Raw genomic sequence first — 24,850 nt, 5'->3', positions numbered from 1 at the left:
GCGAAGCGCAGCTGACCTCCAACTTGCTTTGTGGACTCATGAAATCCAGATGTATCTGGTGCAAACAAGGTACAGTTTCGGGAGACCCACAAATGTTGGAGCGTAGGAGTGCGTGCTCTCGATTTAACCGCAGCACCTGCAGGGTCCATCTGCACCCCGGCAGCCTCTCAGCCTCTTCCTTATGCTCCCCCTCCTAACTTCTCGCCCCCTGGTTTGGGCAGTTCCGGAAAGTACCTAGGAATGAGGTTTGGGGGACTCTTTGTTAGGTGTGGAGGGGGCCAGAGAAGCCAAAGCCCAAAACCTAGGGCTCGCTTTTCTTGCAGATGGAAATTACCGCCTCCTTGCCCTACGTTTCCAAACCAAAGAACCGACTAGAAAAATTTAGCTTCCAGGCCCCACCCACAAATGGGCACGCCCGCGGGTGTGAAGCTGCGACGGCCATCTTGTGCTCGGGCAGCACCCTCCCCTTCGGACTGTAGCCTTAGTTGGGAGGACCAGAGCGTTCCTTCAACATTCTGTCTACCTAAATCCACGTACTCGCGAGGCCAGCGACCCTCTCCTCCTGCTTCCAGGTAAAACCTCGAGCATGTAACCCTGTGGCAAGTTCTAGCTCCATGCTCTCTGCTACCCAGCCTTTCTGAAAGGTGGGCGTCTAATGCACCCACCCATCACATGTTGTTCCAATATCTAAAGGAAGTTCTCGGTATACACGCTGGTACGCGGCGCCTGAAGTGTCGGCTGTGAGCTTGGCGCGGAGGTGCGAACGCTCTCCCAGCCTCCAGCACCTTGTGGGCACACTGGAGGCGAAGGGAGGGGCGAGGGTTCAGAGAGCCAACCCAGGCCAGTGAAAAGTACAGCTTCACCGGGCTTCTTGGACGGGCACGTGATGTGACCAACTGGGGAGGGCGTCAGAACCACAAACCAGGGTGCGTGCCGAGGACTGAAGGCAGAAAGGAATCTTTGTGAATTCCGGAACATTTCAACGCCCCCAGCTTGTTATTTTTATCCCCCCTGGCTGCCTCTCTGTAGGGGCTCCCATGCAGCATCAAAACTCCTAGAATCAAAAAAGCCACGCATGTGTGTGTGTCCACGGGGGACGGGGGAGCTGGAACATCATGTCCCAGGCAGACCTGAGTGTGAGAAAGGGCCTTTAAAGTCGTGTGGGCTGTGGTTCCTGTAGAGAGGTGGCCCACTGAGCTCCCCACCCAAGGGGCTCCTAACTTTCCTTGTGGTGGGAGATCTGGAATGCAAAGAAGTAAGAGGGGCGTAAGGTGGCTCAGTGGGTAAAGACCTGACTACCTAAGTTCTATTTCCAGGTCCCAAATGGTGTAAGGAGAGAGCTCACTCTCCCTCCTTCCCTCTCTCTCACACTCACACACACTGGCATGTGTGCCCCATCCTAAATGCACAGGAAAAAAAAAAGCATGAGAGTAAGGGCTAAGATCTGGCGGGGACGCCACAAATGGCTGGCTGCGGTTTGTTCTGATTTTCCAGCCACCTGCAGCCCCATGCCCAGGATTTTGGAATCTCAGTATAAGGACTTATGTAGTATGGAGTCAGGATTACACTGGTCTGCCCAATTTCCCACAATCCAGCAGAGGGTAAAAATGCCAGGTGGGGTGTTGGGGGGATTGCACAGTTTATTTCCAGACACAGTCAGAGGGTGAGGTGGGGGACCCGTCTGCCTCCCCTCCCTGCATTTGGTTTAATCAAGAATTTTCTCTCGCCTTACACCTATGTTGTGCAAGATAGAGAAGACACCCCCACCCCACCCAAAGGGCTTAGGCAGACAGGGAGCATGGGTGGTGGTGTGGTTCAAGTATTCACAGGTCCCAGGGTCACACTGCACCCAGATCCACAACAACAGAGTTCGAGGCTCTTCTCTCAGTCAAGGAGCCCCCCAACCCCCCCGCAAGCAGGCTGACCTGGAGCTCTGGGGAGAAGGTGAGGGTCTCCGCTGCCCACTAGGCTGGAAGCAGTGGTCCTTGGGTCAGGAGATGGGTGAGAACTGGAGAATGCCAGGAAGGGACAAGGGTTTGGAGGGCCTCGATGAACATATTCAGACAGCTGTGGTCTGAACTCTGACCTCCACCCTCACTGTGGGCTTGGGATCCCTGAGAGTCCAACCACAAAGGCAAAATGCAATAGGGGTGGGGGGGAGGGGGAAGAGGAGAATGGGGGATGGAACTGGGGGAGTAAGAAACCGGGGTGGGGGGACCGAGCAGGTCATGCGCCCTTACAGCCAGCCCTGTGCCTGGGGGAGCCAGTGTAGGGAGGGCCAGTCTGGGCTCAAGCCCGCTCTCAAGTTCTGACCTTCCAAAGTAGCAGGAAGTCTGGGGACAAAGGTTAGAACCACTGGTTCCCAGGTCCCCCAATGCCTGACTTTGGGTTCTGTGGAAGAAAAGTGTGTATGGGGGGTGTCTCAAATGGTAGTATAAAAAGCAAAAACCATTAAAAACTTCCTGGGAAGCTGTACCCAGTCTCTTGTGCCTCCAAGGCAGTCAGCCCCGCTCAGACAGGACGGAGCTCAGTAGCACCATGCAGTGTTGGGGTATCCGTGCCTCCTCGGGGACCCCTGGGCAGTGGTTCTTCAAAGCAGGGGAGCCTGTTTGCTATAGCATCTGTGCTCTTGGAGGAAGAGGATTGTTGCAGGGGACGGGGATAGGGAGATGTTTATAGGCTGGGGCCCCAAAGGGCTCCCCGGGAGTCATGATCTGAAGAATCTCTGTACCATGTATTGGCCCAACAGAACCACACCAAGAATTGTCATCACGATCGCAATGGGGTTATTGCGCAGATTCAGGACTGCCACCTATCAGGAGAAAAGGGGTGGGTTATGGAGTGGCTGGACTAGCCCAAATAGCAGGGGGATGTCCCCACCTCAGACACTCACCCAGCCGCCTCTCTGCGCGATCCATCTGGCAATACAATGGTGCAGTATGATATCAGCCAAAAAGCAGGTCACCTGGCCCAGGAAGCCGGTCAAACCACGCTGGTAGACGTACAGGGCCAGGCGGTAGCCAAAACCCAGGAGAGCCACCACACGGCCCCAGCTGATGCCGCTCTTAAACAGGCTGTGGGAAAGGGTTCCGAAGATCATGGAGAGCCCACCTTGGGGGCCTTCTCTTTCCTTCTTCCTTCGTCCCCCTCCCCAGCACTGGGAAGCTAAATGGTGGAGCTGCCAGTCCAAGTCAGAAAGTCTGCCTTGGCCTGGCTGCCAGTCAGGAAGAACCTGGGTCTCACAGGTGAAAGGAGGAAGCCAAGAGAGTAAGGAACTGACTGCTGCTAGTCTAGAGGGCCCAGAGAGGGAAGAGCGGGCAGACCGGCGGCAAGGACATTACCTGTGAAAGTTGCTGCTGGCCTGGCAGCCCGGGGGACAGCAGAGAGAAAAGGACAGAAGAGATTAGGAAAGATCCCAAACCACTGGAACACAGGGTGGGTCCTGGCTGAGGGCAGGGACAGGACATGCCAGCGCTGAACACCCATCTGAAGCCTGTCACCAGCTTCTGCCTTTCCCGCCACCTCGAGATCTACCCTGACACTGACTCCCCAGGGAAAGGACAGTGGATACAGCCAGGCTTGGTGGCACATGCGAATGATCCTAGCACCAGGCTGAAGTAGGAGGATCAAGAGTTCAAGGCCAGGGGCTGGTGAGATGGCTCAATGGTTAAGAGCACTGACTGCTCCTCCAGGGGACCCGGGTTCAATTCCCAGCACCCACATGGCAGCTCACAGCTGTCTGTAACTCCAGTTCCAGAGAATCTGACATCGTTATACCAATGTGCATGAAATAAAGTTAATAAAGTTAAAAAAAATTCATTTAAAAAAAAAAGAGTTCAAGGCCAGCCAGCCTGGGCTACATAAGACCCCCCCCCCCAAAAAAAAACAAGGGGCTAGAGAGGTAGCTCAGTGGTTAGGAGCATGGCTGCTCTCGCAGAGGATCTGGGTTCAATCCCAGCCTCTGCATGATGGCTCACAGCCATCTGTGATTACAGCTCCAGAGGGCTTCTTCCGGCCTCTGGCCTCAGGCCTGCAGCTGGCACAGATGTATATGCAGATAGAGCACCCCTACACATAAGATCAGAATCAAGCTATGCACTGGTGGCACACGCTTGTAATCGCAGCACTCGGGAGGCAGAGGCAGGTGGATCTCTGTGAGTTCGAGGCCAGCCTGGTCTACAAGAGCAAATACAGAGCAGCCAGGGCTACACAGAGAAAAAACAAAAAACAAACAAAAAAAAGATTAAAAAACAAACAACAAAAATCAAACCAATGTGGATGTGGTTTGAAAGTGGGAACACTAATTTAAGATTCTTTCTCTATTTCCCATGAGGTTTCACAGTGAGCCACGCCTTGAGTGACTCTGTCCTGGGCACCAGGCGGCCTCTTAGTTGCCACTGAATCACAATTGACTTGACAGAAGCTGGTCCATCCCAACTGCAGGGCTCTTGGGACCGTCTCCACCCCAGGGTGCTATTGTTGGTGCCCAAGCCCCGAAAAGACACGAGCTTGTGTGCAGAAGAGTGAGTGGGGCCCAGAGAGGGGGAGACGGGTGGATATCGTGTCTGAGTTCACCCTGACCCTGTCCCCAGCCAGGGAGCCCACGTATGCGGGGTGGAGGGATGGGTACCTGGAGGCAATCTTGGTGAAGAGTTCATAGGCGTTCCCAGCCGTGGGCTGAAGCTGCTCCAGTAAATTCTGGAACTCGGTGTCGTATCTGCGGTTAATGTCATCTCCAATGATAGCGAGCTGCTGGCCCACCTGACTCAAGACACTGTGGGAACAAGAGTCGGGGCATAGGAAGTTAGCTCTGGGAACCAGACTCATGACAGAGAAGGATTCTCCTGGTAGCGTGGGGTCAGGGCAGACTTTGCTCCACGCCTCTGAAGGTTCGTGACAGGGTTTGTGGTCAGGAGAGCTGCGTTAGGGGCGAGGGGCAGGCTGACCCTGAAGGGAGTGTAGGATGGTAGATGAGGCGAGATGACATTGTAGATGCTGAGAGGGGAGAGATGACCAGGAGACAAGAGCCCAGGTCCGCCCCTTCCCAGGGGCCTGCCCCTGGGGCTGGAACTTACCTGTTGGGTTCTAGGGACAAGTTGCCCATCTCGGGGTTGGCAGAGGCAGCAGCACCCTGGGTCCCTTGTTCCTGCTGGTGGAGGTGAAAAACGAAGCTTCGGAAGACCTCCTCCGTGTCCTGGGCAACCTGCTGTTCTGGGGTCGGAACTGCGGGTCAGTGAGAGAAGGCTGGCCCCAGTGGCCCCAGAAGCCTCCCTGGCCAAGCTCCGGCTTCCTCCACCCCTTCACGGTCACCCCGCCACCACCACGGTGTTCTGCCAGTGTGACCATCCATTCCTCATGATTGTCCTGGCGTGTAAATGAGCTCCAGCCCACAGAAAGGGAAGCTGAGGCATACATTTTCAAACCCTGTACACAAGGTCGTACAGCTGGACGGACAGAGAGGAGCTGTTCGTCTTGGTTGTCAAGTTAGTGGATCAGGAGTCAGCTAGAGTCATCTCTGGGTAGATCCGATGATGTTTTCCAGAAGGATAGACTGAGTGGGGAAAGCCTTCCCCGCAGTGAGCTCACTCACCTTCCAGTGGTGGTACCACAGCCCGCCCTCCCTTCCTCCACTATCTGCCCATTTCCATTGCCTGTTGGTAAGTCCATCTATCCTGACATTGCTGCTTTCACTGTTATAGAACCCAGCAATCTCAGCCTTCTGCTGTGGACCAGGGTTTGCCCGGGAATCCTCCACTGTGCACTGAGACCAGGGCCCGTACGGGAATCCTCCACTGTGCACTGAGACCAGGACCCACACAGGAATCCTCCACTGTGCACTGAGACCAGGGCCCACACGGGAATCCTCCACTGCACTGAGATCAGGGCCCACACGGGAATCCTCCACTGCACTGAGACCAGGGCCCACCCGGGAATCCTCCACTGTGCACTGAGACCAGGGCCCTCCCAGGAATCCTCCACTGTGCACTGAGACCAGGGCCCGCCCGGGAATCCACTGTGCACTGAGACCAGGGTCCGCCCGGGAATCCTCCACTGTGTATTGAGACCAGGGCCCACACAGGAATCCTCCACTGTGCACTGAGACCAGGGCCCACACGGGAATCCTCCACTGTGCACTGAGACCAGGGCTCCGCACAGGAATCCTCCACGGCTTCAGCATTAGACAAGCTGGGACTGCTGAGGAACAAGCAGCTCCCAGGTTCTCAGCCTCCCCAATGTGTAGGTGGCCTTTATTGGATCACGTATCCCAATCTAGTAAGTCCCGCTCGTGAAGTATGCTCAGTTTACCTATTCTGCTCTCCTAAAGAGCCAAACTGCAGAATGACACCACAGAACCAGGCTCCTGAGCGTCCCAGTGGACAAGGTCCCCAGCCCTGAGAGTGTAGGAAACAGGAGGAAACCAAACTGACATCAGGAGCCTCGGGCAGTCAAAGGAGGGTGGTCTCTGTCTTCAAGGCTTTGGGTGGTTTTTTTGTTTTGTTTGCTTTTTTGTTTGTTTGTTTGTTTTTCAAGACTGGGTTTTTTCTGTGAAATAGTTCTAGCTGTCCTGGAACTCCCTCTGTAAACCAGGCTGACCTTGAACTCACAGAGATCCTCCCACCTCTGCCTTTAATCTCAATAGAGATTAAAGGCGCGCACCACCACCGCCCGGCTGATAAGGTCTTGCTAGCCTGGAACTCAATCTGTAGACCAGGCTGGCCTCAAACTCACAGAGATCCTTCTGTCTTTGTCTCCTGAGTGCTGGGCTTACAAGTATGCACCTCCACGCAGCACTGGGATTGGTGTTTTCATTCTGAGACAGGGTCTCTACCTCACCCTAGTCCAGGATGACCTGGAATTCATTCCATAGGACATACTGACCTAAAATTTGTGCCAATCCTGCCTCAGTCTCTCAAGTGCTAGGATTGCAGATATGAGCAACCACACCCCTCTCGCACAGACCTGGAATATGAACCCCAAGTCCAGGGACCAGCCTGCATTTCCCCCCACCCCCTGCCAGTTCACTTAAAGGGCAGCCACTTACCCCCACCCCACCCCCACTGGGATAAGCCAGGTCACTTCCTCCTTCCTCCCAGTGCAGGGCAGCCAGGCCTGACTCTTCTGCCTCCCTCCCTTGCCTCCACCAATCCAGTCCCTGTGCCTGGAGAAGTCTCGTGCCCCGCCCCCTGCACACCAGTCCCATGCCCAGCTCACTCTTGTGTTTATGGGATGGTGAGGGTCAGGAGGACCCTTACCAGAAGGGGAGTCATCACAGCCCTCCCTTGGAGGACCTGGTCCTTGTCCAGATGCCATCTTTCAGGTCTCTGTGGACAGCACTGTCACCCTGCAGAAAGGAGGAAAAAAAAAAGCAGAGATAAGGCTGGGCGTGGTGGCACACCTTTAATTAGAGGTAGGCGGATCCCTGAGTTCAAGGCCAGCCTGGTCTACCAAGTGAGTTACCGGGCAGCCAGGGCTACACAGAGAAACCCTGTTTCAAGAAAGGGGGAAAAATGAAGAGAAAGAAGAGAGGGAGGGAGGGAGGGAAGGAGCGAGGGAGGAAGGAAGGAAGGAAGGAAGGGAAGGAGCAAGGAAGCAGAGATTAGAGCAGGGACCTCTGGCTGGAGACCCCAGACAGTGGTTGTCCTGGCGGGAGTGAGGGAACCCCACTTCTCCCACTGCCAGGGAGATTTTGCAGTCCTCTGGAAGCACCTGGTGGTATTCCCTGGGAGCAGCAGGAACTCAGTGTCTGGCTGGAAATCTTAGGGGAGACACATAAACTTGAGGAAGCCCACAAAGACCCGGTGAAGTGAGAACTTCAGGAAGCTGTGGCCCACGAAGGCCTTCCTCCAGGTCCACTTCCCCATGGCTATGGTGGGGTCATACTTGTTTCCCCAAAGGGCCTGGGAGCAAACTCTTGAGTCTACCACACACTCCTGACACATAGGAGAACTTGGTTGTGTTGTGTGTTGAAAATGGACATAACTGGATGGTTGTGACATGTTTGATCCTAACACTTGGGAGACAGTGAGTTCTAGGCCAGTCTGGTCTACACATGAGGTCCCAGGCCAGCGAAGGCTACCTAGAAAATTCAGGACAGAAAGAAATAAGTTACCTGGACCACAAGCACAAGGTCAGAGAAAGACATTTGTCTTGCAGAGTTTGGTTTTATTTTTTGAGACAGAGTTTCTTTGTGTAGCACTGGCTGTAGACCAGGTTGGCCTTGAATTCAGAGATCAGCCCACCTCTGCCTCCCAAGTGGTGGGATTACACCGGCAGCTTTTGTTTTGTTTTTTAACTTGGATTTATATATTTCTAATGTGTCTGTGTGTGCGTGTTTCATGAGATATCTGTGGAGGTCAGAGGACCAGTTTCAGAAGTGAGCTCCCTGCTTCCTTCACGTGGGTTCCAGGGATAGAACCTGGGCTGTCACACTTGGCAGCAAACCCCTCGCCTGCTGAGCTCTCTCGCTGGCCCAGATTTTTCGGTCTTTGTCTTTTGAGACAGAGTCTCACGTAGCCCACCCTGGCCTTAAATTGAATATAGGTCAGAGAATGATCCTCCTGCCTCCACTATGTGAGTGCTGAGGTTCCAGGTGTGCTGGGATCAAACCCAGGACTGTGTGCGCCGGCCATGCATTTTACCAGCTAAGCTACCTCTCAGCACTTACTTCATGGTTTGTTCCCAGGTCATTGCTTCTTCCAGTTACAGCCTGCATAGAAGTGAGCTGGGACCCCTCACAGCCTCCCCAGCCTGCCTCACCTCTCACCCCTACACCATGAGACCCCTCACAGCCTCCCCAGCCTGCCTCACACCTCACCCCTCCACCGTGGGACCCCCTCACAACCTCCCCAACCTGCATCACACCTCACCCCTACATGTCGGTGCTAACCATGCTTCCTTTTGGTTATTGGTTTATTTATCTATCTATTTAGGCAGGTTCTCACTAGCCAGGAGATCCTCCTGCTTCAGACGCTGGTGTGCTGGTATTATAGGTGTCCTTTACCACGCCACACCCAAGCCCGTTTTCCTCTTTGACCGGTCTTGGCCTTACGCTGCTGGTGTCGACAGTTATTTCCTGAGCAAGCAACCTTTCACTTTCAGTTTGCACCCCCTTTCAAGAGTCCCCCTCGTTCCCAAGCTACCTCCATCACTTCAGGAAGTGACCTTCCTGTCAGTGAAGACGGTGCAGACTCACCTCAGACCAAGCCCAGTAGCCCACTAGCTGCCTGGGACTGGGCGCCCATCTCACCTTTGTCCAGCTCAGGCTGGATGAGACTAGTTTAGAAAGTGACTCTCTGAAAGGGGTTGCAGGGTTGGCTGCCTTCCTCAACAGTGCTGGAGTCGGGTGAGCAGGCCCTCTCCTCGTCCCTGCGATCTAGGCCTCATTAATACAGTCCTCTGCCTGGCATGGTCCACCCAGCCGCTCCTTCCGGAATGGGGGGCTCTTCCTGCTGCCCTTGCTCTTCAGCTCGGTAATCTCAGGCCGCCAGGGCCAGGGAATGCTGACTCCATCCTTAGAAAGCCACCCTGGAGGCTTGCTGTTGGGGAGCAGGTGGGCTCTCAACAGCCCCTGGCCTGGGCCACCTGGCCCCCATCCAAGTGACCTGACTTCCCATTACATCCACTTGCTGGACCCATGATGCGTGCTCCTCACAACCAACCACTAGGCTGTACCTAGGATCGGTCTAGGGGTCCTGCGACAGCAAGGGGGAGCAACTGTGACATTTCTGTCTCCCTCCTTGACCTTCACCCTCCCCTCCTTCCAGATAACAAAAGTCCCAGTTGCCTGGCATCCAGGGCCAGGGCCACGAGAGCCTGGCCAAGAAGGGAAGCTTTCTAGTGTTCAGCTGGAGGTGGCCCTGTTTGAAGCAGACCACCAGCATGGCTTTGAGGACCACCCAGGGAAACTTGAAGGCTTCCTTCCTCAGCTCGTTCCCACCCGACGGGGCTTTCTGCCCCGCCCTGGGCCGGAGGTGCCAGGATTAGGAAGATGGGGTTTGGCACTGGCTGCCAACGTACCTGTGCGGTTCTGGTCCAGATGTGGGATGGCTCAGCAGTCTGAAGAACAAAGATCCCGAGAGTCTGGTGGCTGATCCCAGGGGCAAGGTTTCAGGCCTGACTTGTAGGAACCGGAGACAGTGAATTCACGGTGTCTGGAAGCCGCCTCGGGCTGTCTCTTGGCCCAGGAAGCCTCGCGACTTTGTGACCATAGAGGAGCCAGCTGCTCTCGGCTGTGAGCAGCTCCCTCTAGAGGAAGCTGCTCGCTGGCCGCCGGATGCAGATGCACAGGGACTCTGCTGCCTGGACGCAGGTCCTGTGGGCCAGGCATGGAAGCAGCTGGCCTGCAGCCTCCCGCGCCTGCCTGGTCCCAGCCAAGGAGGAAGCCGACTCTCCGCTGTGCTTCCCGGCTCTGACTCCAGGCCCTCACCCACCCTTCATCTTCTCCCTCCAGTGGCAAACAAAATGCAAACAACAACAAAAACCAGCATGGGGCTGGGGGTGGTGATGCAGGCCCGCCATCGCAGCACTCGGGAGGCTGAGGCAGGAGGATCAGGAAATGGAGACCAGCCTGTGCTACAAGACACCCTGAAAGAAAGGAGGAGGGGGAAGAAAAAGACTCAGTAGAATGTGTGCTGTCACCTAGACCCTGCCAGACCTCAGGGACTGACCTCAAGCACAGAGTAAACTCTAAAGAGACAGGCGAGCGTGGAGTGCTGTTCTCAGGCTCTGTGCCCTCCCAGACCTCCTGCCCTCCCCAGCGAAGCCTACACAGCCTGTGGGTGCAGTGTTTCTGTGTCTCGCCTTCCCTCAGTCTCCAGACCCTGGCTGGCTCCCTGTACCCCTCTCCTCCCAGCAGCACCCCCTCCCCACTGCTCCAAGTCACTCTTCCCCCACCCCCACCTCTCCTTCGCCTTCTAGAACTCCCGGAGGTTTCCAACTGGAGGTTTCTATTAGCAGTTGGTCCTGGGCTGCCTGCCTACCATGGCTTCTTGAGTCAAGGTCTCTCTCAGGATGGCAGCCCAGGCTCGGACCCCTCGGTCACGGTCACGAATCTTGGGCTGCTCTTCCGTGTTGCGCTTTCTCCGAAGCCTGGTCGGGAGCAAAGGGAGTTCTAACAAGTCCCTGGCCAGGAGCGGGCCTAGCCCCTCACAAGAGCAGGAGGTTGTCTCCCCAAGGATTGGCTACCGGGGAGGTCGTTGGAGGAGGCGACCAAGGCTACACGCAGTGGTACCCAGGGTCCTCTCTGTAGCCCCCTCAAACGTGCCGCCCCATGATGCCTTTGGGCTGGGCACTGGGGATATGGGGTCCCAGACCCTCACTTCCAAGGATACCCTGAAGCTCGGGGCCCAGGGTGTAGAGGTGACATCGGTCCCCACCAGAGAAATCACGAAGGTTCTGGGGCACCTGTCTGAGAAGAAAGGAGAGGAGAAAGAGACAGCAGAGGAGGCCTCTGGGGCCTCAGGAATCTCAGACAGGTGAAGGGCTGTGGTTGTGGGGAGGGCATTGTCCCGAGAGAGCAGGGTACAGGCTGGAGGCCCATGACTGGTGAAGGGTAGGGGCAAGGGGTCCTGAAGAGTGAAGTCCTGCTGAGCGGTAGTGCCAAGGGAAGGCAGGATCAGCCGACGTGGGGGTGTGAGGGGGGCTGGACCGTGGATTGAGCACCAAAGATGAAAGAGGGAGCTGGAGTGGGGCTCTCAGGTGGAGCACTGTGTACTCCAGGCATGGTGGTCCGAGCCTTTAATCACAGCTCAAGGGAGGCAGAGGCAGGCAGCTCTTCCGTGTCTGAAGTCAGCCTGGTCTACAGAGTTAGTTCTAGGACAGCCAGAAGTAGAGAGGGAAACCCTGTCCTGAAAAACCAAACAACAGCAAAACAACATAATAATGGAGATGAGGAAGAGATGCACCAGGCAGGTGCAACAGAGCTGGCGCTTCGGTTCTCAGGCCCTTTCATAGCCCAGTGCTCCCAGCCTGCCGGCTCACCCTCCCTTCCTGGTTTTCTCTTCTGCTAGTCTTAGCAGCTACTCCCTGTGTGAAAGGTACCCAGCTCCCCACTTCCTCCCGCCCCCAGGAACAGAGCAGGGGCCTGGGAGAGAGGAGGGCAGGTCAAACAGATCTGTGAAGAGACCCCAGGTGGATCAGGGCATGGCCACATCTCTGGGTGTCCCCTGACGCCTTCACCTGATTGTGCTTTGGGATTAGGGAGCACTTTGCTCAGACCCTGGAGGCAGAACAAGGATGCCTGCAGTGGGTTCCGGGACCACTGGCACTCGCCCCTGGGGCCTTGGTCAAAGAGGAAGAGGAGGGACCCTGCCTAATTGAGATTGGTAAGTATGATAGCTGGGGGGGGCAGAAATGGACACCTCTCCTCTAGGACCTCGGGGTGGGGAGCCCCGCAGGACATGAGACATAACTTGAGATGACAATGGAGCCTTGTTGAACCTCTCTGCCCCATGCTCCTCATCTATAAGGTGGAAATCAAATAACTCCTGTCTCAGAGGCACACTCAAGCATCACTGAGATGCTATTTGTCAAGGATCAGAGCCTGACCCAGCACAGAGCCGAGTGCAGTGACTGGTTGGGCCTGGCACACAGTAGGCATTCCACTAACACAGGACAGAGCGGGTGCAGTGACTGGCTGGGCCTGGCACACAGTAGGCATTCCGCTAACACAGGACAGAGCGGGTGCAGTGACTGGCTGGGCCTGGCACACAGTAGGCATTCCGCTAACACAGGACAGAGCGGGTGCAGTGACTGGCTGGGCCTGGCACACAGTAGGCATTCCGCTAACACAGGACAGAGCGGGTGCAGTGACTGGCTGGGCCTGGCACACAGTAGGTACTGTCCAGCACTTAGAGGGAGGAAAGAGAGCTGCCACAAGTCCAAGGTCCGCCCAGCTTCACAGGGACATACTTCTCAACAAGAAAAGTCACAGCCACAGCACAGCTAAGCACAGCAGCCCACACTTGAAAGCCCCAGGAGGCGGAGGCAGGAAGTCAGGAGTTCAGGGCCAGCCTTGGCTACATAATAGAGTTGGAGGTTGGGCTTCATGAGCTGCTGTCTCCAAAACACAAAACAAAACAAATCCACAAAAAGCAATAAGACCGCGGGGCAGCGAGATGGGTGTTTAGGTCAAGGGGGCTGCTGCCAGGCTCGAGGACCTGCATTCCCGGGACTCACAGGCTAGAAACTGAGAACAGACTCATACAAGCTGGCCCGTGACCCCTTGTATACACGCCGCGGTGTGTACCCAAGATAAAGAAATAAAAGTGTAATTAACAAAATTAACAAAAGGAACAAAACCATCAGAAGAGAAGGTAGCCCCACCCTCAGGGTCTTCCCTCTCCCTCTGAGATGGGCTCTCAACAACCTGCTGCCAGCCTCACTGACGGATTCTTCACAGGAGACCTCAGGCTGACCTCCTGCAAGGCGGGGTCCGCACCATGGAATTATCTTCTTGACTTATACAAACAACTGCAGAAGTCAGCCATGGCCAAGGTCAGTGGGGCTGGGTCCCAGGGTCTCTCTCCCTTTTGAGCTGGGAACTGCCCCCTCTTGTTTCCTGGTTTGGGGGGAAGGGACACAGGCCTGGAGCCCTGACCCTCTCTCTCCACAGGCTCAGAGACCAGGGGTGCCTCAGTTTCCTCTCAAGGACGGCGTGTCCCATGAGGAGAAAGGGGAGCGAGAAGAAGCGGAGGAGGACAGCTACCTCAAGCTGTGTGCCCCGCAGGTCACTGCCACCTCCCAGTCTACCCTACAGAAGGTGTTTAGGGCCACGGATACAGTGGGTAAGAGTCCGGCTTCGGCTGGTGGCTGAGGAAAGAAATGCGAGCATTGACCACAAGGGGGCAGCAGAAGACCTACGGTGACTGACTTGCGCGGCTGTGCTGTTGGTTGACCTCCGGGCTTAGCTAGGGTCCGGCAGGACAACTCAAGCACCTCCCCCACAACTCGCCCCACCCAGCTCCTGCCTGAGCGAGAACACCTCCAAGCCTGGTTCCGGCTCAGCAGCCCTATAGCCGGCTCAGGGTAGGATCGGACAACAGCGGTTGGTTCAGGGGCAATAACATAATAAACGTCATTCGGCCTGGAGAGCTGGCTCACGGTTAAGAGCGCTTGTTGCTCTTGCAGAGGACCCCAGTTCAGTACCCAGCACCCACGTTGGGTTTCCTACAACTGCCAGAGATTCCAGCTCCAGAGGACCCATAGGCACCTGTGCACAGATACACACTTTAAAAAACAAACAAGCAAACAAAAAAACCTAAATGCAGCAAAATACCCCCAAGATGTTGTGTGTGCTTACACAGCCATTACTAGGGCCGTTCTTTAAAAATGTGAATTGACACCTCTGAAGTGGGTGACTTCACAAGTTATTTGATGCCACTGACTGCGTGGGAATTGAAGCACAGAGAGGTTCAGTAACTTGCCCAAGGCACACAGCTACTATTGACAGAGCTGGAACTTCATTTCAGGCAGTTGGGGCAGCTGGTGGCAATAGCACACCCTGTCCAGGAGCAGCCTCCCGCCCCCACTGCAGGAGGAGCCCAGGGGTGTGGGAGAGGCTGCGCCTGGCTGACGCCAGGTACCTGAAGACTTTACAGGAGCTGGCCTGGGTGGCAGAGCTGAGGAAGTGGGTGGCTATACAGTGGAGATTGCCCGGCAGGCTCTGCCTGCCCCACACTCTGAGAGTGCAGGGATGGCAAACCCCATTTCTCCTGCGCACTCAGTCATGTCCGATGTGTGGCCTCGATTGTATGCACTAGTTAACCAACAATGCAGAGCCCTCCGAGGTTGCCAGCACCTGCCAATCCTATCCAGCCCCAAACACACAATTTACTGGAGACGCCACCAACTCCCTGCTGGCTGAGGGCTTCGTATGAGCGGAGGACACTGCCCTCTGCTTCAGACCCTGATGCCAAGCCCAGGCCACTCTCTACCTGTGCTTCTGACCATTGGTCAGGGTCCTGCAAACCCCTGCTCGTGTTCAAATAACTTGTTTGAGCATCTCATGGGATTTAGGGTTTGAGGAATCTGTTTTTATTATTTTAGACAGTCTCACGAAGTTGTTTAGCTACCCTTGAACTTGTGATCCTCCTACCTCAACTTTTTTTTTTTTTTTTTTTTTTTTTTTTTTTTTTTTTTGAGACAGGGTTTCTCTGTGTAGCTTTGGAGCCTGTCCTGGAACTCACTCTGTAGACCACGCTGGCCTTGAACTCACAGAGATCCGCCACCCTGCCACCGCCCGACTCTGCCTCAGTTTCCTGAACTGAAGGTCCCAGGGTTCTGTCCCAGTCTTTTTGGAGACCAGTCTCCCCCACCCTGCCTGCAGAGGAGCTGGTTACCCTGAGTGTCACAGGAAACCTGGTGGCTTTTGAGGGTCTGTGGGTGCCAGGGGACACATGCCAGGAAGAGGAGCAGCGATGTCTGTCCAGACGTCTGTCCCCACAGCACTCAGCCCACATCTTTGCCTCAAAGGTTTCGTGGAGTCAGAGCTAAAGAAGATTCTGGCAGTACGACGGGAGTCCCGCCTCTGGAAGGTGGATCACCCGGATGGCCGGGAGCTGCTCACCCAGCCAGACATCACGCTGGAGGAGGCTGGCATGGTAGACGGCCAGGTATGCCTGGGTGCCCATCTAATCCGCTAACTCATGAGAGTGGAGTGAGGGCCCCTTATCTCACGGGACCCTGGTCCTTGATTGCAGCCCCTACTGCCTGGACTCTAGAGAAGGGTCTGAGATCCTACCCTCTTTCTGGGAGCAGTGCACACGCACCACACACACATGCACATACACGCACATGCACATGACATGCAAACATATGCGCACACCCGTGCTTGAACAGTTCTCACTTGAACCAATATTGTCCCTGTTTTGTTGTTTGTTTGTTGTGACAAGGGCTCTTGTAGCCCAGGCTAGCCTGACTGTCCTAGCGGAGGCTGGTCTTGGTCTTCTATTCCTACTGCCTTTGCTTCCCCAGGGCTGGATTTACAGACAGGGAGATTTATCAAGATGGGCTTGCATTTGAACTACACGTCTTTTCCTGTTCCCTCTCATCCACACCAAAGCCCACAGACACACACAGGCTCTGGGGAGCAACCGCATATCACCGTGCCAGTTCCGAGTCAGTTTCCGTCCTCTCTATGACTCATGGGACTCTCTGCCCTGATGGTCTGTGGTTCACAAAAGGGAAGAGTCCCGGGCTCACACGGGAGTCCAGTCAGACCATTCTGCTGTGTCATCTTGACTTTGGTCCTTGACCTCTGCAGGGACTGGCTGAGACTCTGTGACAGGATTTCACAGGCTCCTTAGTGTGTGTGTGTTTGTGTGTGTCTGTGTGTGGTTGTGGGAGTGGGGGGGACGACACAGGAGGACACAGGAGGACACATGGCCAGCTCTGCCAGGAATTCATACCTGCTGGTCACTAAGGACAACATCCTAAGCCTGCCCACGTGCCCCGTGTCCAGGAGCCTGATGCCCCCACACCCCCAACCACACAAGCTGTGTGGGCACTGGATTTCCCCCTCATACAGAAGGGCTCCAGTCCTGGGATCTGTCCTCCTCCAGGACCTTGTGAGCCCACCTGCCTTTCCCATCCTGCGCTCACAGTCCTGGGCTAACATTGGCAGCACCAGGAGACTTGGGAGTTTCTGGATAGTGCACGTGGGGTCGCCAGTCCTCTTTTTGGGGTTTTAGAGGTACATCCTCAACTCTTGCCCTCCATAGTAGGTGTTTCAAAGTCCCATCCTCTCCCCGCCACATTTTCCCTTCCTCTGCCCTTAGAACCACTGCTAAGGGGGGGCAGCGGTGGCCACTCAGCTTTTGGGAAATGCCAGGGACCTGAGGGATGGACATTAAGGCAACTGAAGCTCCGTCCAGCTAGAAGAAAGAGTATGCAGACAGAGACAAAGGGAAGGGGGGAACTTCTGGGTCCCTAGCTTTCAAGGAACCAGAGGTTGAAGTGTTCCTGCATTATGGGGGTAGTTGGCTCAGGGTTGGTGAACCTGGGTCAGCTTTGGGGTGGTGGGGAAAGTTTGGAAAAGGTGACCTGAGGGAGGGTAGATGGGAAGGTTTCGAATGCAGAGCAGGGACTATCCTTTTTTGCCCGTGTCTGTCCACAGCACCTGCTCCTGGAGGAGATGGATGAGATGGGAAATTGGCCTCCTCCGGAGTGAGGCCCCTGCCGACAGCAGCCCATGGTGCCCACACCCCTGGGACTCCAGTCCAGCATCTGTCTCTTCCTAGGACACATCCAAGGAGTCCCTGTGGCCCTGGGCTTTGGGATGCATAGCATCCTGTGTGTGTGTGTGTGGTGGGCCTGCCCAGCGCTGTCTCTACCCATCAAACTCTGGTAGATGATGTTATCAATAAAAGCTTAGTTTGACATTAGATTCCTGGGCTGTCTGTCATTGACCCCCACCCGTCTGCCTCACTCCTTGAGCGAACCCGGTTATTAGGGTCTCTATCTAGTCCCTAATTCGTTCCTGCAGAGCAACTAGCATGAGGGCCACCTCTGGGCACAGGGGCAGGGAGGGCAGGAGGATTTGAGCTAACCTGGGGGTGCTGCCTGCCAGTCAGTCAGCCAGAAGGAGAGTCCCCAACTTCCCTCTCTCCGAATTCCCAGGCTACACTGTGTCCTCACCAGGAGGATCCGGGAATTCTCCCAGCAGGAAGTTCCTGCCCAGCCAGCTCAGGGACAAAGCCAGGAAAGGGGCCCTGAGCTGCAAGGACCTGCTTCAGGGGAGCAGGCAGGGAGGGCTACGGGGGGGGGGGGGGGGACAGGCGAGGAAGGGTCCCCTGAACCTGGTGTGTCTACTGGTTTGGGGCTGTCATGAAACACTGGCCAAAAGCAAGTTCGTTTCATCTTGGAGTTTGCTGTCCCTTGTGGAGAGGAGTTAGGGCGGGGACTCAAGGCAGGAACCCAGAGGCAAGAATTGAACAGAGGCCAGGGAGGGGCAGTGCTACGGGCTTATCTCCTCTGCTTTTCTCAGCTACCTTTTATTTTCTTTTAAGATTTATTTTAAGTCTTGCATGTGCGTGCATGCGTGTGTGTGTGTGTGTGCATGCGTGCACACGTGTGTATGGCGTGTGCATCTGTTGAGAACAGGTGGCTGCAGCCTCTGGAGGAGGGTGTCAGATTTCTGGAGCTGGAGTCACAGCCCCTATGTGGTTGATGGGAACCAAACCCCAGCCCTCCGCAGGAGCAGTGTGGATCTTACACAGCGCAGGACCACCTGCCCACGCAAACCACTGCCCACAGCTGGCTGCGCCCTCTGGCATCAGTTAGAGATCAAGAAAATATTCCAAAGCATAGCCGCAGGCAGGCCTGACGGAGGCAATCCCTCAGATGAGGTTCCCTCTTCCCAGGTGTGTCAAACCGACACCTGAAACTAACAGACTGTAGGGGAGAATGTCTTTCCAGACTGGATGTTGACCCCTGGTCATGACTGCACACTTCCGGGCTCCTGAGGGAGGTCAGAGGGGTGTCATGTGGCTTCTGGGGAGGTCCAGAGTATAGAGACCCAGTGCTGCCTAAATTCAGAGCTAAGGGAACCTGAGCATGGAGGGGTCTCCTTCCTGGTTTCCTGGGATACCAGTAAGTGCTGTGGTCCAGGGGGTCCCTGCTATCACAGAGGGTACGCGTTCCTCTCCCAGGCCCAGATTCTGAGCCTCCCCGCAGAAACTTGTCAGTGTTACCCACACATCCCACCTCAGTCGGTTACAGACCTGAAGGCCAGCATCAGCTAAGGTATACTATCGACAGAGGTCAACATCAGCTAAGGTATACTATCGATGGAGGTCAGCATCAGCTAAGGTATACTATCGACAGAGGTCAGCATCAGCTAAGGTATACTATCGTCAGCATCAGCTAAGGTGTACTATCGTCAACATCAGCTAAGGTATACTATCGACAGAGGTCAGCATCAGCTAAGGTATACTATCGGCGGAGGCCAGCATCAGCTAAGGTATACTATCGGCGGAGGCCAGCATCAGCTAAGGTATACTATCGACGGAGGCCAGCATCAGCTAAGGTATACTATCGGCGGAGGCCAGCATCAGCTAAGGTATACTATCGTCAGCATCAGCTAAGGTATACTATCGACGGAGGTCAGCATCAGCTAAGGTATACTGTCGACGGAGGCCAGCATCAGCTAAAGTATCGTCAGAGGCTGGGTCTGAGGAAGGAAGCCAGGTGGGCCTTCGGGTCAGTCTCTGCCTGAGTACTGGGATTCCAGCTCAGGGCCACCATGCCTGGCTTGGCCACAATGAAGTCACAGTGATCAGTCATAGTGGCTGTCTGCTGGTGCCTGGTGAGGGGCTGCATCCTTAGGGATCACTGAAGGGGGGGACCCCATTTATGGCCCAGTCATCACTATGGGGGAGGTAGGCAATGTTTGGAAACAGCTAGGTACACTTTGGGGGCCAGGAGCTTTCTCCAAGGCTTCCTGGCCAGGGCCCATGAAGGCCTTGACTCAGAGTCTTGAGCTGGAGGCTGGTGGAGGGCCAGCTGTGCTGAGTCAGCCAGGAGGCTGCCTTGTGACCAGATGACTCACCTGTGCCCTAATTGCTCTGCTAATCACTTCCTTCAAGTGGGGGCGCGATGGGAAGGGCGAGGCCTTGACTGGCAGCAGAGTTTGTAGGGAGCATATAGACCCCCTGGGGCAAAGGCTTGGTTCAGTGTGCAAAGCCCCTGTGGCCCTTTCCTCTCCTCCTCTTCCTCTGTTGTGTCTGTGGGGTAGCCCCCTGTTTGTCTCCCTCTCCTTCAGGGTTCTCGTAAACCATGGGCATGGGCGCTGGTGCTGTCTGGGGGGCAGGAAGAGGGTGTGTGTGTGTGTGTGTGTGTGTGTGTGTGTGTGTGTGTTGGCACAGGCATGAGGCCTCTTCCCAGCCCTGAGGGGTCCCGGACTGGCTTCTGAGGGAGGCCTGGCTTGGCACGCGTGCTGATGATGGCAGACATTCTGAACAAGGAGCTGCTGTAGACCGGGGAGTCCCTGGCAACGAGTAGAAGCTTGCAAACACCCCCGGGTCCAACCTGGAGACTAGGGGTTCTCAAAGCTGGGTGTGAGATCCAGGAGGCCTTCAGGCATCTCTGTGCAGGCTCCATGGCTGGAATCTGAAATTTGTCTGCCTGGCTCAGCACACCAGGCAGGGTCAGGTTTGTAGCACTGGGCTGCTGGGGACAGAGGATGCTAAGTCTGTCATTCTAGGTTTCTCCCACCTCAGTCTCTCTCTGCTGGACCCCAAGTGTTCCTGCCCGTGCTTGCCCCTGTGTGCGGCTCACCATATCACCCCATGTTGTGCCGTGCGGTGGAAGGTTAACATCTCCAAGTACGTTACTAGGGATGTTCTGGGCCTCAGTAGAGGCCTCAGGTAGGGGCATTTGGGAGCTGAGGGCCTGCCTGGTGGGTCTGCAGGACCTCCAGGGGAGCTGGTGCCCCAGCCTGTCCTGCTGAGTGAGCATCCACCAGCCCTTCATCTCCAACTGGAGAGGAGGAGGAAGTGAAGATTGTGGGAAGGGTCCAGGACAACATGACAGGACACATCAAGGGTCTGGAAGCCACTCTCATTGTGACCAACTCATGTGACCGCAGACCAATCCCCTTCCCCCACGTACACACACTGAATCTGTGTTGTGTTCATGAGCGTGAAATGGGAAAACCACAGGCTCTTCACGTAGGCTGGTGCAGAGCCAAAAAGGATCCTGCTGCTTCACAGACCACACTTAAAGAGTGGACACTTGTGTCTCAGGGTTAGAGAACTTGCCTGCAAGGCACAGTGCCCGCCCTGGGTTCCAGACCCTTGCACAATGTGACCTGAGCGTCTGGTGATGTGGCCTTTGGTGATGGTGACAGCCTCTCTGGTGATGATGGCCTCTGGTGGTGGCCTCTAGTGATGGTCTAATCCCAACACACTGGGAGGTAGAAGCAGGAGGATCAGAAGTTCAAGGTCACCCTTGGGCACACAGCAAGTTGGGGCCAGCCTGGGATATCTCCAAAACAAACAAGCAGTGTTTCAAAATGAAAAGCCAGAATGGCAGTACGTACCAGAAGGATCCTCAGAACAACTCACTAGTGAGCCCCTGCACCCCGCTCAGCTTTAGGCACTGGAGAGGAGTCCAGTGGAACACAGTACAAAGTCCTCCACCTTTGGCTGGACATAGGGGTGCACACACCTGCAATCCCAGGACTTGAAGGCCAGCCTGGGCAACCTGAGACCCTGCCTCAACCCCCTTCCAAACAAATGAACTAGGTTGGGTTGCCTCTGGGCTGTACCTGTACGAAGTGGTGATCTAGTTCCTTGGATGGTGTCCCCTGCCCTGCAGAGGACACAAGGCCTGGGGTGTGGAGCACTGAAAGGGTCGCATGTGTGGGCCCATAGCTGGGGAGTGGTGGGCAGGCTGTAGGCCACACAGCGTCTATGGAGAAGCATGAGCACCCACGCAGATGCAGCCACCCAACCGTGCAAGTTTCTGCTGTGGTTTCCGGTGCCCAAGGCACAGATGAATACAGCCTGTCAGTAGGCTGCAGGGGCTCCTGTCTGCAAATGAAGTTCCCTGTCAGGTTGTGAGCCACACAGATGGGGGCTGAGCAGACTAGCCATAGGACTGTAAGTGAGAGGATCCATTCCGTGCCTGTGCACCCCAGGGCCACTGCCCCACCTCTGGACTTGATGGCCATGAACTGATCCTCCTCCTATCTCCACCTCCTAAATACTGGGGTGACGGGCAAGCATCACCAGGGCCAGCTGCTTTCCTGACCACATGTACATGGAGGCCTCACTCAGTTCTCCAGTTGAGGGTTCCCTCTGTGCGTCCAGCCTGGGGCCATTAGTGACCCCAGTTCCCTCGCCCTATCCATGGGGTTGCCATGCCCAGGGCACTCTGCTCTGGGGCTTTCGGGCCCCTCTCTGTTGGAGCTGGGGATACAGGTCCTGCTTGTCTTCTCCACCTTTGCTGTACCTGAAGATTCCGGGCTACCAGGCTGGCTCCCGGGCCGTCAGGATCTGCAGTCACAGCCCAGGGCGATTGATCTCCATGGTAGGCACATAGGGCTGTTTCCGTGACACCATGGCAGGGTTGCTGGGTGGTCCTGGAGCTCATAAGTAGAGGGTGCTCAGGGAGCACTCCAGGATAGGAGGGAGTGGGGAGCCAGAGAGGTCATCCATCATGTTAACCACTCGGCTGCCTACAGCAGCAGCCAGTTTCACAGCGCGACCCAAGCCAATGTCGGTGACTCAGCTGGCATTTCCTGGGCAGCAGGAATTATGGAGGGCTGTATATCAGGAGACAGACAGGCTGAGAAGCACAATGCAGAGGGATCATGGTAGCCAGTCAGGTGCAGTCAGGAGGTAGAGGGAGGGGCATTAGGAGTTCAAGGTCATTTTCAGGTAATGAAAATGGTGAGTCTGGGGACAGACTGGACTTTTGGAGACCCTGCTGCATCAAGGAAGGTTGTGCATCCTGAGGTCTTGGAGGCTAGCTGCCTGGGGTCATCTGGAGCTGTGTGACCCCAGGCAGTTGTTTCACTTGTTCTAGACATCCTGTTTCCTGTCTCACACAGGTTATTAGAGACCTCCGTGCGTGCCAGTACGGAGAACAGCTAACACACACAGGCTCTGTGTAACTGGAGATTGCTGTCCTTTGGAAACAGCAGCCCTCTGTTCAGAGCCCTGGCCCGGGTCCCTCTCACCAGAGTCCTCCCGAGGCTGGCAAGGCCTCTGGCTCTTCCTGTGTCTTCAGCCCCATCTCTGGTTATTATTCTTGCCTGGTGCTCCGTGTACACGGCCGTCTTTGCTGTTCCCTGACCACAGTTTGCCCCTCCTGCCCCCAGGGCCTTTGCACCTGCTGCTCACGCTTGCCCTCGGAGGCTCCGACTCTGGGGATCCGTGTGACACCCCAGAGATGCCTGATCCCTGAAGTCTCTGCTCTGCTGCCTGCCAGTCTGCCTCCTGCCCCTCCCTCTCTTCCTTCTTTGCAGTGCTGGCAGCTGGGTATCCTGCATATGCCCCAGCCACGGACGCCACCCCGAGATCGGGGGTATTTCTAAGTTTTGTTTTTAATTCTTGTTTTGTTTCTTCTTTTTTCCTTCTGTAGCCACTCCATATAGAGAAAAGAAAGCAACTGCCCCTGTTTACATTAAATTGGAGGCAGACCAGGAATTCGCTCTATAGACCAGGCCAGCCTTGGAGTGGCAGCCATGCTCTGCCTGCTAAGTGCTGGGGCTTCAGGCGCGGGCTACCCCGCCATCTGTTATTTTTATTTTGGGGTTTTGTTTTGCCTGGCTGTGCTTTTTCTCTAATAACTGCCATCTTCTAATTGACTACATATTGTCTGTCTCAATTGGAGCCCCGGTGTCATGGGTTTCTATGTCGCCTGCTTTGGCTGCAGTGGTCCCTGAGTTTAGAACCAACCTAGCTGGTCTCTCCCTGTCTCTTCCTCTCTCTCCTTCTCTCTCCCTCTCTCTCCCTGTCTCTTTCTCTCTCTCCTTTTCTCTCCCTCTCTCTCCCTCCCTTCCCCTCCTCCTTTTTGAGGCAGAGCCTCTCTGTAGCTCTGGTTGACCCACGACCTGTCATGTAGACCAGGCTGGCCTCGAATACACAGACACCTTCTGGCCTCTGCCTTCCAAGGGCTGGAAATAAAGACACGCCCAGACAAGGCGGCCTTTAAACTTAGCTGGACTGAATGGATAGATGGGTGGGTGGTGGGTGGGTACATGAAGGGATGGATGGTTGGTGGGTGGATGGGTGGGTGGATTCTGGGTAGGTAAAATAAGAGAAAGATCTCTACCTGAAGTCAGGAATAGGTAGAGGAAGTGAAACTGTAAGCAGGAAGGAAGCCGGGAAGGATTGACAGCTCAGGACAGAGCTATACCCTCGCCGGCCCCTTCTACCCTGACTTCTCAGCTCCCTCACGGGGCTCTGCCTTGCTTACCCAGCCATAGACATGGCAGCTCCAGCTGGGCAGAGGACCAGGCCTGGACAAAGTGTGCTTCCTTTCGGATATGGGATACACAGCTCCTTCGGCAGCTGGAGGGCAGGGTGAACCCCACTGCTCAGGAAGTGCCTGAGGGCCTGGGTGGACCTTGGGAGTGGTTACGGTGCTGGGCACTCGGTGCTTTCAGCCTGGCTGCAGCCTGTCTAGAGATCCTGCACAGAGGTGGGGAGGGCAGGGCAGCTACACTGACCCTAGGCTCCCTGCCCTCACCCCCTCAGAGCATGCCACTGAGGGCCAACATAGGACTTTCCGTATGTCCTGATTTGGAGGGTGTCCCCTGTGGCTGACCACATGCCACCAAGGAGCCATGGGTATCTATAATGATGACTCTGCAGCTCCGATCTGAGCCTGAGAACAGAGGCCGCGTGGCAGCCCCACCCCCACGGCCTCATCCCCCCCAAGCCAGCCTCTCGCTGTCCCCAGCCCACAGGGCAGGCTCAGTGCTCTCTCGTCCCCAGTCTTGGCATCTGAATTACGGCTGTGCCGAGCCACAGGCTCAGTTAGCACAGAGACCTGTTTGGAGATGTCAGTTGCGATGGTCTTAAAACCCAGCCCCTAAGTGAGGAGTCTGCGCCAGCCTGGGCTACCGAGTAAGAGTCTGTATTTAAAACAAAAAGCAAAACCGAAACCAAAAAAAAAAAAAACTATGGCTCCCATATTCTCTGGCATCTTTGGCACCCGGAGAGCACAGCTGTGTTCCTATTCACACAGTGAGGGCGGAGCTTATCTGGTGTGCACGAAGCCCCGAGTTGAATCTGCACCACTCACTGGTTGTAGTGGGGCACTGTGGTAATTCAAGCACCCAGGGGGTGAAGGCTAGAGAATCAGAAGTTCAAGGCCAGCCTGGGCTGTGTGAAATCCTGTC

At 55.5% G+C, this 24,850-nt stretch overlaps 2 protein-coding genes across 3 annotated transcripts; one reads left to right on the top strand and one right to left on the bottom strand.

Moving 5' to 3' along the window:
• Positions 1–1,622: 1,622 nt before the first annotated feature.
• Bak1 (BCL2 antagonist/killer 1) lies at positions 1,623–10,233 on the bottom strand. Of its 2 annotated transcripts, none has more exons than XM_048451154.3 (6): positions 10,018–10,233; positions 7,254–7,342; positions 5,076–5,223; positions 4,631–4,774; positions 2,894–3,074; positions 1,623–2,812 (listed from the first exon to the last, which is right to left on the bottom strand). In XM_048451154.3, the coding sequence occupies exons 2-6, from the start codon at positions 7,309–7,311 to the stop codon at positions 2,708–2,710; spliced, it is 636 nt and encodes a 211-aa protein (XP_048307111.3). In that variant the 5' UTR covers positions 7,312–7,342; positions 10,018–10,233; the 3' UTR covers positions 1,623–2,707. The 2 variants fall into 2 exon arrangements, with proteins under 2 accessions (XP_048307111.3, XP_087754533.1); XM_087898407.1 differs by having other exon boundaries at positions 5,076–5,211; positions 10,018–10,230.
• A 685-nt stretch (positions 10,234–10,918) lies between these two features.
• LOC125411239 (gametogenetin-binding protein 1-like) lies at positions 10,919–17,381 on the top strand. The gene is made up of 6 exons (XM_087898406.1): positions 10,919–11,474; positions 12,199–12,323; positions 13,400–13,494; positions 13,613–13,784; positions 15,472–15,611; positions 17,114–17,381. Exons 1-6 carry the CDS (start codon positions 11,011–11,013, stop codon positions 17,165–17,167), a joined length of 1,050 nt encoding a protein of 349 aa, XP_087754532.1. The 5' UTR covers positions 10,919–11,010; the 3' UTR covers positions 17,168–17,381.
• Positions 17,382–24,850: the final 7,469 nt, after the last annotated feature.

The sequence above is a fragment of the Myodes glareolus genome, chromosome 18, assembly GCF_982192425.1.
Source record: "Myodes glareolus chromosome 18, mMyoGla1.1, whole genome shotgun sequence".
Classification (NCBI taxonomy): domain Eukaryota; kingdom Metazoa; phylum Chordata; class Mammalia; order Rodentia; family Cricetidae; genus Myodes; species Myodes glareolus.
This window is presented reverse-complemented; position numbering and strand designations above follow the sequence as displayed.

Bases quoted from the DNA above. Each gene is read 5' to 3' on its own strand.
- Bak1 (XM_048451154.3), bottom strand. From the start codon at position 7,311: ATGGCATCTGGACAAGGACCAGGTCCTCCAAGGGAGGGCTGTGATGAC. The intron at 5,224-7,253 runs GTAAGGGTCCTC...ACTGACCCGCAG, and splicing joins CTGTGATGACTCCCCTTCTG to TTCCGACCCCAGAACAGCAG. The intron at 2,813-2,893 runs GTGAGTGTCTGA...TTCTCCTGATAG, and splicing joins TCGCGCAGAGAGGCGGCTGG to GTGGCAGTCCTGAATCTGCG.
- LOC125411239 (XM_087898406.1), top strand. From the start codon at position 11,011: ATGGCAGCCCAGGCTCGGACCCCTCGGTCACGGTCACGAATCTTGGGC. The intron at 11,475-12,198 runs GTGAAGGGCTGT...CTTTGGGATTAG, and splicing joins GCCTCAGGAATCTCAGACAG to GGAGCACTTTGCTCAGACCC. The intron at 13,785-15,471 runs GTAAGAGTCCGG...TTTGCCTCAAAG, and splicing joins TAGGGCCACGGATACAGTGG to GTTTCGTGGAGTCAGAGCTA.